General features: G+C 32.3%; 2 protein-coding genes across 2 annotated transcripts; one reads left to right on the forward strand and one right to left on the reverse strand.

The window, feature by feature from the left end:
* The first annotated feature begins 6,315 nt into the window (after positions 1 to 6,315).
* Positions 6,316 to 10,001, forward strand: LOC21407837 (chromatin structure-remodeling complex protein BSH). The gene is made up of 10 exons (XM_024167736.1): positions 6,316 to 6,452; positions 6,535 to 6,623; positions 6,747 to 6,841; positions 7,372 to 7,443; positions 7,533 to 7,580; positions 7,712 to 7,795; positions 8,180 to 8,218; positions 8,378 to 8,460; positions 8,541 to 8,603; positions 9,574 to 10,001. Exons 1-10 carry the CDS (start codon positions 6,400 to 6,402, stop codon positions 9,671 to 9,673), a joined length of 726 nt encoding a protein of 241 aa, XP_024023504.1. The 5' UTR covers positions 6,316 to 6,399; the 3' UTR covers positions 9,674 to 10,001.
* A 3,078-nt stretch (positions 10,002 to 13,079) lies between these two features.
* On the reverse strand, positions 13,080 to 13,988 carry LOC21407838. The gene is made up of 2 exons (XM_010101394.2): positions 13,634 to 13,988; positions 13,080 to 13,553 (listed from the first exon to the last, which is right to left on the reverse strand). The coding sequence occupies exons 1-2, from the start codon at positions 13,935 to 13,937 to the stop codon at positions 13,432 to 13,434; spliced, it is 426 nt and encodes a 141-aa protein (XP_010099696.2). The 5' UTR covers positions 13,938 to 13,988; the 3' UTR covers positions 13,080 to 13,431.
* Positions 13,989 to 14,748: the final 760 nt, after the last annotated feature.

Raw genomic sequence — 14,748 nt, forward strand, 5'->3', positions numbered from 1 at the left:
CGCTGAATGAATAAAATGTCTAGACAGGGACACTTTCAAGAAGAAATAATACCAGCGGTACAATTAGAAAAACATATTTATAAGAGTTATTTTTGAAAAAGAAAATTACAAGAAATAATGTTTAGGTAGACATTTGAGAACGTTTATTTTAGAATTATTGGATGTTTACTTTCTGTATTCGTCTCTGATTTTGAATTATGATTTATGATTTTTTATAGTATTTTTTTCATAAAAAATACACATAAAATAATAATGATTTAAAATTATAATTCTAAATTTATAAACCAAATATATATAAAAATCTCTTGAAGTATGTACTTCTTTTCAAAGTGGACAAAACCTTTTAAATCGTTCCTAATATATAGAAAACCATTTAAAATTATGGACGTGTTTAGTTTTTTAATTTAAATTTATAATTTGAGTTAAGATGTCATTTTATGTAAGAGTTTTTATTATAGTAAAAAAAATTATATATAACTATTTTTAAGAATTTTTTAATGTAATAAAATTTAAATTCTTAACTCAAATTATTAAAATAAACGGGCCTATTGTCTCGTTTATTTCGTAGATTTGAGTTGAGATGTGACATTTTTTAATAACTTTTCACTGTAATAAAAAAAATTAAATGTGATATTTATTAAGAATTTTTTACTGTATAAATCTAAAACTGAAAACTCGATGAGTGAAATAAACGAGATCTATCTACTAAATTTGCTGATGTGGCAAAGCTAACATCATGGGCACATTGTGTATAAATCGGATAAGAACTCATGAATCTTCAAAGCAGTCCAAATAATCTCAAAAACTGTGTCCAAGATATTGTCTGTCGCGGATGATCTCGACCCAACAGGAGGACGACGACAACACGCCATGCAATGATAATAATAATTACCAACTTCATGGCGAAAAACAACATCTTTAATGCAGTTTTTGATTAAAAAAAAAGTTTCAATGAATGTATAGCGAACAAAAAAAAAAACCAAAATACACAGTAGAAAGGTTACACTATGGAGTAGCATTTGGTTAAAAAAAACAAAAAAAAAATTTCGTAAGGACAAATGTAAAAAAAAAAAAAAAATTAATAACAGCTAAGTGAAAGAAAATAAAAAAAATTGTTTTTGCTTAAAAAATTTGTTTTAATAAAAGAAAAGCGATAAAAAATAAATATAGATAAATATAGAGTATTAGTCTGAAAAAAAAAAAAAAAAAAAACCTTTGTAAGGACAAATATAAAAAACTTAATAAAAGCAAAGCGAGAAAAAAAAATCAAAATACATGGTGAAAAGATTATACCGTAGAGTAGCATTTGAACACAGAAAAAAAAAAGTAAACATTAAAGAAAAAAAGGAAAAAGAAATTGGATATTAGAAAAAAAAAACAAAAGATAAAAAAAAAACGACTGACGTCTGACAAAAAGATAAGTACTCTCAAAAGCTCTTTTGGCTCTTTTATTTTAATAATAAATAAAAGCAAGTGAAAGAAAATCAAAAATGGATATTAGAAAAAAAAAAAACAAAAGATAAAAAAATACGACTGACGTGTGACAAAAAGATAAGTACTCTCAAAAGCTCTTTTGGCTCTTTTATTTTAATAATAAATAAAAGCAAGTGAAAGAAAATAAAAAATAATTTCTCATTCTCTAATAATCCGAAAACATGAAACTAAGAGCGTGTTTGTTTCCGTTTTTAAAAACATTTTTTGACGAGCAAAAAGGGAAAATGTTTTCAAGATTACGTTTGGAGACCCATTTTTTAAAAAGCAAAACTAAGAACACTTATTTTCATTTCTTCTTTTATCTCAAGTTTCTAAAAACGAATTTTTATCGTTTTCATTTTCTTATTTTCATTTTTTCCTCCTTATTTCCTTCAACTCCTCTCCAAAATCGTTGATCTCCTTCTCATCTTTACTCCACATTTGATGTTCTGAGCTCATCTCCTCTCATCTTGAATCCAAATCGCCTAATCTAATCTCTTCATCTCTTCTCATCGCCTGATCTCATCATCCAACTGTGGAAGGTTTTTTCTTGATCGGCGAATATCCGGCCCTCCTCCTCCAAATCAACTGAGGTATGGCCCTCCTCCAGGTCTTTAATTGGTTCTTTTTTCTGATTTTTGGATCATTTGTTCATAATTTCTCCCAACCCATAGATCTGATATGGTCTGTGATTATGAAGGAAATTTTTGTTTATTTTTTTTATTATTATTATTGATTTCTCCAATAATAATAATAACAGCAAAGTGAAAGAAAATCAAAAAATTATTTTTGCTTAAAAAAAATGTTTTAATAAAAGAATGTTGGAGAAATTGAATGAGAAATTGATACTCTAGTATGCCTATTAGAAAGTTGGATAAGAGTCCCACATGGGAAAGAGACTAAAGCTTGTTGAAGTTTATAAGAGGTTGTACCCACAAGTTTCGATAAGAATGTGCATCCAAGATGCTCTCTCATGCGCAAGGGGTGCGAATCATTAGGCTGGTGGGTTAAACCTCCAATGTATGCACCCGCACAGACTTGTCCTTACGCAGGTTTTGTTATGCAACTTAAATATGGAATTTATTTTTAAATTCATATTTGTAAGAAACTACTACATTAGTGCAAGTTTATAACTATGCATTAGTGCAGGGTTTATGATTCAGAAAACTGCATGAAACTACTGCATGTTTTTAGAATGTGGACATACTTTGGAGCAAGTTCATCTAGATGTGCAGGGGTTTTAAACTTTTGAATTGAATTTTCATTATTTTGGGAATAAATTCTGATTAGTTCACCATTACTCCAGCCTTGTAACATCCCCTGCAGTAGCCTATATAAGTAGGCCTCCTCAGTCGTTTGTAAACACACACACACACACACACAAAAGCTCCAATGTATGCACCCGCACATGCTTGTCCTTGCGCAGGCTTTGTTATGTAATTTTTCTTTTTATATTTTTCAACTTAAATCTGGATTTTATTTTTAAATTCAGATTTGTAAGAAATTACTGCATTAGTGCAAGTTTATAACTCTACATTAGTGCAAGGTTTATGATTCAGAAAACTGCAACATTAAACAGTAAGTAACTCTAAAAGCATGAAACTACTGAACGTTTTTAGAATGTGGACATACCTTGGAGCAAGTTCACCTAGATATGCATGGGTTTGTAACCTTGAATTGAATTTCCAATATTTTGGGAATAAATTTGGATTAATTCACCATTACTCCAGCCTTGTAACATCCCCTACAATAGCCTATATAAGGAGGCCTCCTCAGTCATTTGTAAACACACACACACACACAAAGCTCTAATGTACGCTGCCACATAGGCTTGTCCTTGCGCAGGCTTTGTTATTCAATTTTTCTTTTTGTATTTTTCAACTTAAATCTGGAATTTATTTTTAAATTCATATTTGTAAGAAACTGTTGCATTAGTGCAAGTTTATAACTCTGCATTAGTGTAGGGTTTATGATTTAGAAAACTGCAGCATTAACCAGTAAGTAACTCTGGGTTTATGAGCATGAAACTACTGCACGTTTTTAGAATGTGGACATACCTTGGAACAAGTTCATCTAGATGTGGAGGGGTTTTTAACTTCTTAATTGAATTTTCATTATTTTAGGAATAAATTCAGATTAATTCACCATTACACCAGCCTTGTAACATCCCATGTAGCAGCCTATATAAGGAGGCCTCCTCAGTCATTTGCAAACACACACACACACTCAAATAAACCTTTGCTCCTCTTTTGCTCGCATTTATATTCTTAGAGTGTTTTAGGTGTTCTAGTGAAAGAGTGAATGTGCAGTTAGAGCTCGCTGAAGTGGTTCTTCCATACTGAAGATATACTCAACGTCGTTGTATCCTCGAAAATAGGCGCTTGCACAAAACTCAAACACCCGTAGATGGGGCAAAACTATTTTAAAGAAACTGTGACTACTATAGGCCTCAATGTAAAAGTTCAAAATCTGTCTTTCTTTTGATGTTGAATTTGGTTATAACAATTTATATTTCCGTTGAAATTTTTAGTTAATAATATTCATCTTGTACGTTTCTATTTCGCTTTTATATATATATATATATATATATATATTTCAAACAAAGAAAAGCCAGAAAAAAATCAAAATAGATTGTAAAAAGAATAAATTATAGAGTATCATTCAAAAAAAAAGAGCAAATAAAACTTTGTAAGGACAAATGTAAAAAACTTAATAAAAGTGAAGTGAGAGAAAAATCAAAATACATTGTGAAAAGATTATAACGTAGGGTAGCATTTGAACAAAGGTAAAAAAAAGTAAACATTAAAGAAAAAAAGAAAAAGAAATGAGCGCATATTTCTTTTTCTCATTTAAATCTGTAAACAGGACTAGCAAGTCTAGTATTGTCATACAACATTATAATTAAACGAATCGGAAAAGTTTCCGTAGGCAAGCAGTGATCACAATTGGCTCGTGGGAACAAGAATCTTGAATCTTCTCTGAAAACAGGCCCCAAGCGAAATGTAGCGACTGCACTCAGATATGAATAATTTAGAACACAAAAGCTTTGAAAATATTAAGCAACAAAAATTAAGTTTCATCATCGTTTGAAAGCAAGCAATCTTGTATTTGTGCCCTAAAAGCAAACAAAGACAAATTTAGTAGATGAAATTTCAAAAAGAGCAAATGTAATTTCAGAAACTATTTCCGGAAATCTCACTTTTTAAACACAGATTTTATCCTTACTTTTCTCTCTTTAAATATCATTAAAAGAAAGACTAAATTCTAAAAGAACGCAACAAAACTAAAGATGTATGTGATATTAGAGATGTAAGAACACCCGGCCCGACCTGGCTCAGTCCGTTCTTCTTAGGCCCACACAGGTCATGGGTTGGGCTGGCCTAGCTCACAAATTTTGTGGGCCTGATTGGGCATGTCAGTATAAGAATTATATTGGCCCAGCCCACATCACGGGCTAATTTTATGTGGGTTAGGTTGGGCCGTGACATGGGTCAGGATTGACCGTACCATCATCTTGGCTCATCATGGGTTTAGATGGGTCACCTCATCTAAGTATGTAATTTTTTATTTTTTTTATTTTAAAATTTTTTAACAAGTTAACATAAAAATTTGAATAGTCAATGTAAATATGAAAATGGATATTTTATTTACAATGGTTTCATTAAATAAAAACCTTTTTAAGGAAAACCTAGTGGGATAAAATCTTAGTAAGAAAAAAAGAGTACAATCAAGATAATTATTCATAGATGTTTACAAAATTACTAAAAAAAAGAAAAAAAAACATGAGGATATTATGGGCCTAGATGGCCCGGGCTGGGCCGGCCCATTATGGGCCTAGACGGGCTGAGCTGGGCTGGTCCATCATGGGCCTAGATGCCCCAGCCTAGCCTATGATTTTTTTTGGGCCGGCCCATAGGCTGATATATATTGGTCCAGCCTAGCCTACCAATATTTATGGACTAAGTCATGCCTTGAACAGTGCTGGTCCGGCCCGTCACTATGTCAGGACGGGCCTGGGCCGGCCCATTGTTTCATCTCTATGTGATATTAGAAAAAACAAAAAACAAAAGATAAAAAAGATAAGACTGATATGTGACAAAAGAGAAGCACTCTTAAATGTCGTGTTTGGAATTATTCTTGTTTTTATTTTTCACGTTTTTCAAAAAAAAAATGAAAACGATTTTAAAACAGCATTTGGCAAAATTAAAGACAAAAAACGAAAATGAAAATGATTTTTTGGTTTAGTGTAAAATGGGAAAGAAATGAAAAAATGACTTTTAGTTGTTTTTCATTTTTTATTTTTGTTTTCTCCTCTCTCGAGCAGAGAGAGAGAAAGACATTAATGGATTTTTTTATACTGAAAATAATATCTTGATAAAACTATCAAACACATTTTTAAAAATAATTTCTATCTGAGATTAAAAATTTTTTTCATTTTTATTTTTATAAAAAAAATAAAATCATTTTAGAACGATTTCTAAACGAACCCAAAAACTCTTTTCGCTCTTTTGTTTTAATAATAAATAAAAGCAAGTGAAATGCCGTAAGCATTAAGCAACGAATGGTAATACGACAAGCTTAGGATTAAGAAAAACAAAATCATTTTAGAATTTTTTTTTCATCAAACGACGTCCTCTTTTTATTAGTTTTTAGTTTTTATAATAAACACGGAAAAAGAGAGAGCAAAAAAAAAAAAAACAAAAACAAAAACAAAAAAGACATGCGGTAAGCAACGAATGGTAATACGACAAGCTTAGGATTAAGAAAAAGGTGGGATCAGGAATGAAAAATTCTTCATTTGCCGACTAGAAAAAGAAAAATTTCTAGCCCAAAAAAAAAAATAGAAAAATAAAAAAAAGCTTAAAAAAAAAGCTGAAACTTTTCCTAGTCTAAAAAGCAAAGCAAAACGAAGAAAATTAAGCAATAATGAAAGGGCAGGCTTCAGCTTCATGGAGGGGCTCAGCCGTGAAGTTCAGAATGTAAGTTTTTTTTCAATTTTTTTTTTTTATTTTTAGAAATTTTGGGAATTGGGACTGATTTTGAATAAAAAATTCACGGCAGCCCAACAGCGGAGAATTTAGTTCCAATAAGATTGGACATCGAAGTGGATGGCCACAGGTTCAAAGACGCTTTCACTTGGAACCCTTCTGGTATTTTTATCGCCTTAATATAAACTATTTTTTTCTCATCATATTTTGTCCTTTTTTTCTAAATTTTCTTTTAGTGTAAAGGGTTGTGAATTTTGGTGTTTTTGGAATTTTTTTGAATGATAGATCCTGATTCTGAAATAGTGGTGTTTGCCAAAAGAACTGTGAAAGACTTGAAGCTCCCACCTGTATTCATCACTCACATTGCTTCCTCCATTCAGGCAACCCAACTCCCACTTCCCTCCTTTACCTTCTTGTTTTCTTTTGTGTATATGTAAATGGGGGGTTTTTTTTTTCCCCCGCCATGAGAAGGGACGTTTTTTCTTGAGGAAAATTCTATTATTAAATTTTTTTTTTGAAGTAATAAGAATTAGACTGGTTTCCCATTGAAACTGGTTACCAGGGCTTATAATAACTTCATAATAGAATGATCCCTTTTTTTTTTTTTAAATGATGGTCTCACTTTGAATGATCCTTTTCCTTTTTTGTGTGTGGATTTTTCTTCTTTGGGGGTTTGGGGGGTGGTGAAGTGTAGTGAAATTTTAGTTCCAAATTCTAGTGTGACTGGCTGTAATGGATTCGGTAGTTACTTTTTTTTTTTTTTTAATATGTAATTGAGTAGTTTCCCATTGCAACTGCCTGATTGCCAGTGTTTATAATAAACTCCTGCACAATAGGATAATCTTTTGTGTCCTTTCTTTTGTTGTTTTATTTTTGCGGGCGTTTTATTTTGTTGAATTTCCGTAATCAGTCTCAGTTGGCCGAATTTCGGTCATTTGAAGGACAAGAGATGTATGCTGGAGAGAAAATAGTCCCTATTAAGGTCCATCCCTCTTAAATGTTCTAATGAATTTTCTCTAACTTACCTGAATGCTGAGGTGTTAACAAGAGTACCCTTGCCTTTTTTCTCAGCTCGATCTCCGTGTAAAGCATACTCTCATAAGGGACCAATTTTTGTGGGTAAGCTGGAAGGTTAATTATTATGTGTAATGCCTCTGATATGCACATTCTTAGCTCTTTTTATTTTGCACATTCCCTCCTTTGAAACATTGGCTTCCTGGTCTGAGAATCGTGCTTCGATGGATTTCTAGGACATGAACAACTTCGAGAGTGATCCCGAAGAGTTTGCTAAAACCTTCTGCAAAGATTTAGGCATTGAAGACCCTGAAGTTGCTGTAAGTAGTAGCCATCATACTGCACTCATTAGCATACAGACTAACAAAGTTTTCTGCTTCTTCTGCATTTCGCATGTGAGGTTCATACTTCATACTAAATTGAAATTCTTCTTCTCCCCAACGAGTCGCTATGTGCCTTCTGCTTCCAAGGACAGGATGGCCTTAGCATGTTAGAATCCAAGCTCGAAAGTGATTTTGACATAAAGGGATCGAAAGGGAAAAATTGTTTTCTGGAGTGTAGGAATGTCTTCATGAATGAGGACTTTGGATTCTTAAAATTTGCTTTTCATACTGCCTGTCTATCTTCTTCTTGGTCTTGTTTGGACCCTTTCGGAACATTCTGGAATCTAATATAAAAGCATTTTTCTTTTTTCTTTTTTTCAGCCTGCAATTGCTTTTGCAATCAGAGAACAATTATATGAGGTTAGAATCCATTGACCTTTCATGCTATTTTGTGCTGTTTTCTTGATTTTTAAGTGGATATGTATGGTAGCTAGGGTTTCAATTCTTACTTTTTGTTATGTTGTACTTTTACATCTTTGTGTTGTTCGAGTTAAGTCTTTATTATACGTCATGTTCTAGATTGCAATTCAAAGCGTAGCTTCAGCTAGAGAAAGCAGAATAAGCAAGAAGGGTCGTCGAGGTGTCGACCATACACCAGCCAGGTTGTATTTGTATCTTAACGGTAAAATTTACAGGAAAATGGATGCGAGTATGTGACTAACACGATATGAATTTCTCTCAGTAAAGCAGGCAGTACTGCAGTGGACCTCGTGAAGTTATTTGGTCATAGATCCAGTGTGGTTCGGTATGTCTGCCTATATTACTAACTATAGAAGAGTTTCATCATTTCTGAAGCATGTAACAAATTAGTTACTAAACATTTGTAGAGACGTCACTCTCCCTATGATTTGATTTGAAGGTTTGACCACTTTCTTTAGTCAATACCTGTGCTAAGGCCTTTTTCCCGCCAAGTATATATACCTCCAATGGTATTGTGCCGGCATTTTGCCATGCGACAAACATTGCACCAGAAAAGCCCTGAAGTTTCACTGCTCCTTTCGGTCTTTCATTCTAAATGGAACCTTATAGAGACCTGAACTTTCATGACATAAGTTAGGGACCCTCCAACGCTAGAAGGATAAAAGTCTTATAATTGTTTTCTTCTATTGTGCTTGTTGCTGACTTTTACGGCAAAAGAATGAATATTTCCACTCCATGTACAAGAGTCACTTCTGATATCACCATATCAAATCAACTCTCTTAATTTGATTTACCTTGGAGTATGGAATTTTTTAGAAACAGGGTAATAAGCTGTTAGATACCAGCTTTTAGAAAGATGAATGCTATGAGGGGCAAAAATGAGCAGAGAGAAAAGGGGCTGGGGTCTTAAGTGTAATTTGAATAAAAGGTGGTTATTTTTGTGTGTGGTTGAGCTGGAAAGGAGAGGATCAGATAGGGTTATTAGTGTTGGCTAGGCTAGCGGGTAGGCATTATGCTGAATTTGGAATTGTTGTCTGTTTGGGTCCTTAGGCTTAGCGTGGGAGTTCTTCAGAGTCCTCGAATACACCATACTATCTTTTGCATTTTTGTTTGATTTTCCTTGCTGGTTGTGACTTGTCTGAGCTAGATGCTTACAAAATAAAACTTTCTCGTCAATAATATCTTTTACTTTATACGTTTGGACAATTTGAGTAAAACTTTTTGCTTGAGGATCGACCGCGGCAAATTAGGATTTAGATACTTACAATGGTTTGCTTCTTATTCTCAAATGTCAGGAAGAGAAAAGAATGGGACATTTATGAACCAATTGTCGATGTTCTATCCAACGAGGAGGTGGATGCCCTTGAAGCCAGAGAGGAGAGGAATGCTCGGTGACTATAATGCGGATTTAGGCATATTTCAAAATGTTTAGGTAAATTCCCCTTACTGGCTAGGGAAACTAGATTGACTGCAGTGACCTTGTTAAACAATTTTGCATAGCTTGTATATTGTACTGTCTTGACCTTTCAGTTCTTCTAATGTGCTTTGAAAATGGTAGCATCCTCTTCCAACAAAGTTCAACGTGAAATTTTGGTTGTACTACTCCCTTTGTTCTTCTTACTGCAAGATCTGTAAACTGAAGAAGCGTTCAAAACCCTTTAGGACTTTCTTTTTTGGACATTTCATGTTTTCCCCCGAGCTATAGACTCTCACAAAATGACTCCGGAACTTTAATTTTAGCTTTTTTTTCCTTCTAAAATTTCAAGAACGCTTGAAAATTTTCTCCTCAACTAAATTTTTTAGCGGAAAATGTCATGTGAAATGTAAAAAATAAAAAAAAATAAAAAAAAACTCTAGATTTTTAATAGAAATAACACGTATTGTACAAATAATGAGTATCGTTGAACTATTTTTAGTATACGATTATTCTGTTAGTTTCTTGTTTAGTCACAGAAATGTAATTATGCAGTAGGAGTTGTTCTCTTGTTTACTACATCAACTTTATTTTAATTTACTTGACCCAAAGAATCTTAGAGGTTCATGAATGGGAGAAAATTTACAAGAGTTGCTGAGGTTTGGGGAAGGGAGGAGGAAATCTAAAATTAAAGTTTAGGGACATTTTGTGACAAGACATATAAATCTGGGGAAAAACATGTAATATAACCTTTTTTGGGGGCTCTACATCTCCTCGTGTAAACGACATTTGTGTTCAAACCGATTAACAATTGAGTGGCCCCTTGTGGGCTTAAATGAGTTTGCACCTCATTAGAGCATAACCAATGGTCCGAATTGATCCAAGATTTTTGGAGAAAATTACAGATGTTACTTTTTTAAGTACTTAACTTTCTAAATGTACCTCTTTTTAAAAAATATTACTCATTGACTAGTTTCAGTCTAAAAAGTAAAAATGTATGAGCTAATATTTAAAGGATAGAAATAAAATGGACTCTAATTCAAGGAGTATTTTTAAAAATTTTCTTAGATTTTAATACTCAAGGGCTAAAACGATAAAATAAAGTGGGAATTCATAGCAGCTCAGCCTTTTATAGAGATTTTTTTAAGGTTATAGTTAGAATGATCAATGGAAAATAGAAAGGTAGGGAGGAGGAAAAAAAAACCAATATAGAATAAAAAGAGGAAGGACTGGGAGTGCTGGAAGTTTTATTATGGTATGTTTTGAAACTTTTTAGTTGAAAACATATGTTTTTATTCTATTATCTAACAATACATAAAAGAGTCAAAAGTAATTTTTTATGGGTTGTCACATAGCAATTTCTTCACTTAGTTCCTTTTTTTCCTTTTGTTTTTCCTTTTTTTATCTTCATTTTTTTTTGTGTGATTTTTTGTTACATTTTAATTTGTTGTGTTTTTTAAAACTAATAATACATAAAAGAGTCAAAGCTTTTTTCTATGGGACTGTCATGTGGCAGTCCCTCCGCTTAGCTCTGTTTTCGTTTTCTTTTTTCTACTTTTTTATCTTCATTTTTTGGGAATTTTTTTTACATTTTAATTTTTTTGTGTTTTTAAAAAATACATTGTTTCTCACTTTACTGCTATGAGAGTAATTTTTTTTCGTGTGTTCTTATTTTACTTTTGGTTGGTTAAAATAATTTTCTTCAAATGTGTCCTTACTTATTTTTTTTTAATCATTTGTTATCTTTACACATTCATTTTTAAAATTAATTTTAAAATCTTTAAATGGTGTATAAATGAATTTCTCATTATTTAGTAACACACTATTCAGATGTTTATAATACGGTAATACGTGCAGATCACGTTACAAAACTAGTATATATAAAAGACATATCTACGCATTATACCACAATAGACTGATGGGGATCAACAATTGCCAACAGGTCTAAAACTATTGTGGTTGGATATTGACATGTATCGTAGCCGGATATCTACCGGTATCCTAAAGATATATTTAGTATTTTAAATATAATATGATGACGTGACTATAGCATTTTCTGCAATAGTTTAGTCCCTTGTCTTACGTCAATTCAATTCTAAAATTTGTGGCAGTTTCCTTTAATAAAGCCCATATAAAAAGGGGGAAAAGAAAGGTTTATACAAGTTTAGATTACTACTATGCCCTTATGTATATTAACGAGGGAACGAGTTATGATCAAGGCCAAAACAGTCGTTCTAGAGCTCATGTGATTTGTGCAATATTTTCTTTCGTTTTTTTTTTTTTTTTTTTTTTTTTTTTTTTTTTTTTTTTTTTTTTTTTTTTTTTTTTTTTAAGTTAGAAGGTTTAAAAAATGGTTAGTCCTCCGATTTCTTTTTCCTTGATATCCTCTTTATTCCAAGTCCAACTTTCTCTCTTCTTCTCCATAATCTCTACAACTTATTTCGTCTCCTTGTGCTTTGCCAGCTCTATTAAACATAGTACCAGCAAAAATAATTGAAGGTTTAGCCTTGTGGTATCCATCTAGATAAGACTAATAGTCAAATCAGGTTAAAATAAATGTTTGAGCAGGAAGAGGATATGCATATTGGAGATCAAGTGAATGATTGGTGAGGCCCTTTGCCCTACGTATAGGAGAAGTATGCTCTTAGTGGACGTTTGGTTCACGGATTCAAAATTACGATTCAGAATTATTCTCGATTTATGTATATTTTTTGTGAGAGAAAACACTATAACGAGTCACGAACTATGATTCGAACCATGACACGAATTTTCATACCAAACACCTACTAAGTTGTTGTGGCTCTTTAAGGGACCATCGTGATTCATGGTCCATCCTTTTCTTGTCTTCAACTTGAACTTGAAATGACAACCTTTTTGGGATATTCATAAGCACAGCAACTCTCTCTCTCTCTCTCTCTATAGCAACTCTCTCTCCTCTCCTTTTCATGTCTTCAACTTTAACTCTCGCTCTCTCTAGCTCTATGCAAAAACAAAATTGAAATCTTCTTAATTTCTTTGTAAGATAGTCTAATTTCTTTAGCTAGGTTGGTTATCTTTTCAAAATTCCAATTTCCCCGGATTTTTTTCTTCTTCCCTTTTTCTTATTCTCAGAAAAAGAACAAGCAATGTACATACAACCATATACTTGTTTGGACAAAGTTCTAAAAGTCAACTCATCAGCCTATCCAAAACCATACTCATTGCTCATAAGCTTTTAGTCATGTGCAATTCATGCAAGTTTTTGTGGGGATTGGGAATTAGGCACCTTTTCCTTGCATTTCTTCCTCTTCCATCATCCCTAGGCCATCTCTATATGAACAAATTTCTGTTGTGAAACTGAATAGATCATACACAAGAATCAAATTGAATGAAAATTAGAAAGTGTGACAAGTGATAAGAAATAAAATTCTCAATCCCATTAATAATCTCGCCGTGATTTTTCATTTAATCACAGGGATTCCCTATAGCTTAAAATCTTGACTGGAAAAAAAAAATGACCATGAGACCTATTTGGGGCAACCTTCAATTCCACCTTTTTCTTGGTCTTCCCACTTGAACAAATTCAGGATCATTGTCCCAAAACAACATTAATATCTACAAATGAGTAACACAGATGCATATCAGATCCAAATAAACTAGTATGATTCCCTGCAAACATGAGCAACTTTTGTTTCTTTTTTTTTTTTTGGGTTTTTTCTTCTGAAATTATTATTATATTTTTTTTTGGTGGGTTTGATTATCAAGAAGTGATCTTGGAAGGTGTGGACTTGGACTTGTCAAGAATAGACCACATCACTTGAACATCTTCATAAGCGCATGCCATCACTTCTCCTTGCAGATCCATCACGCTGCTCCCATTTCCTGCAATGTGTTTAAAACCTTCAATATATATACATTTATATATATATATATATATAATACACCATTATATACACGCATACCTTGCTGAGACTTCTTATTAGGTTCCCTGGGTTGTTGGTTGAAGAAAGTGCAAGCCTTCTTGAATGGAGATGCAATGGTCTTTTTCCAAGTGGTCATATTGTATGTGATATATATATATATATGTACGATAGTAGTAATATTTAGTGCTTTTTCTGAAGAGAATAAGAACTCAATGATACAATGTCCTCCAACTCTACAACAAGACTCCAGAAACTGAACCTTTGGCCTCATATATAGTACATTATACATATATAGGATGTACATGTTTGTGCTGTATCGTGTGAATGTATATAAACAAATCATATTAAAATAAAATAAAATAATAATAATAATAATAATAATAGAGAGAGAAGAGAGGCAAGATCCGTGAGATGAGCCTAAGATGAGAGGAACATCGATCACTCCTTTTTAATTTTCTTATCTTCAAAGAAGTCGCCGACTGAACCCAAGCACATGGTCCACGCTCCCAAACAACCCCTCTCTACACGTGAATTCCTTTTACTTCTCTGAATGTGACGTCTTTTATTTAGAGAAATATGCTAGAATAATTATCCAACAAAATAAAATTGACAAAATGACCTTTTTTATTTTTTATGAAGAACGACCAGCCAGTCATTCTTTGTAAAAAGTTATATTGTTTTGTAATCATTTTACAAATAAAAATTTTTAAGAAGTTATTTTACTAATAAAATTTTCCTATTGAGTTATTTTTTACAAATGCCTTTTTATTGCTCCTATCTTTATTGATAGTGCACATTTTTGCAAAGTCTCAAAATTTAATGGAAATTTGTTATTCAAGATAGATTATTACCGGTAGAATTTTTTTTTAAATATTCGACCAAAAAAAAAAGATCTTACTTAGTATATGGCAGTGGATTTCTATCAATATTATGTGTAGTCGCGCATTAAACATATCATAATTAAAAAAATACAAAATTTATGGAACTTGATGAAAATAAGTACATTACTGGTTTTGTGTGTGTGTGTGTGATATTATACAACTCTCTTTATTTATTAATACGACATTCTGCCCATTTCTCCCTTTTTTTATACATAAAAATGTTTACACCATTAAAAAAATGAATATTGTCCACACGCCAATTTATTTAGGAAA

Source organism: Morus notabilis, unplaced genomic scaffold (genome assembly GCF_000414095.1).
Source record: "Morus notabilis unplaced genomic scaffold, ASM41409v2 Scaffold172, whole genome shotgun sequence".
In the NCBI taxonomy this organism is placed as follows: domain Eukaryota; kingdom Viridiplantae; phylum Streptophyta; class Magnoliopsida; order Rosales; family Moraceae; genus Morus; species Morus notabilis.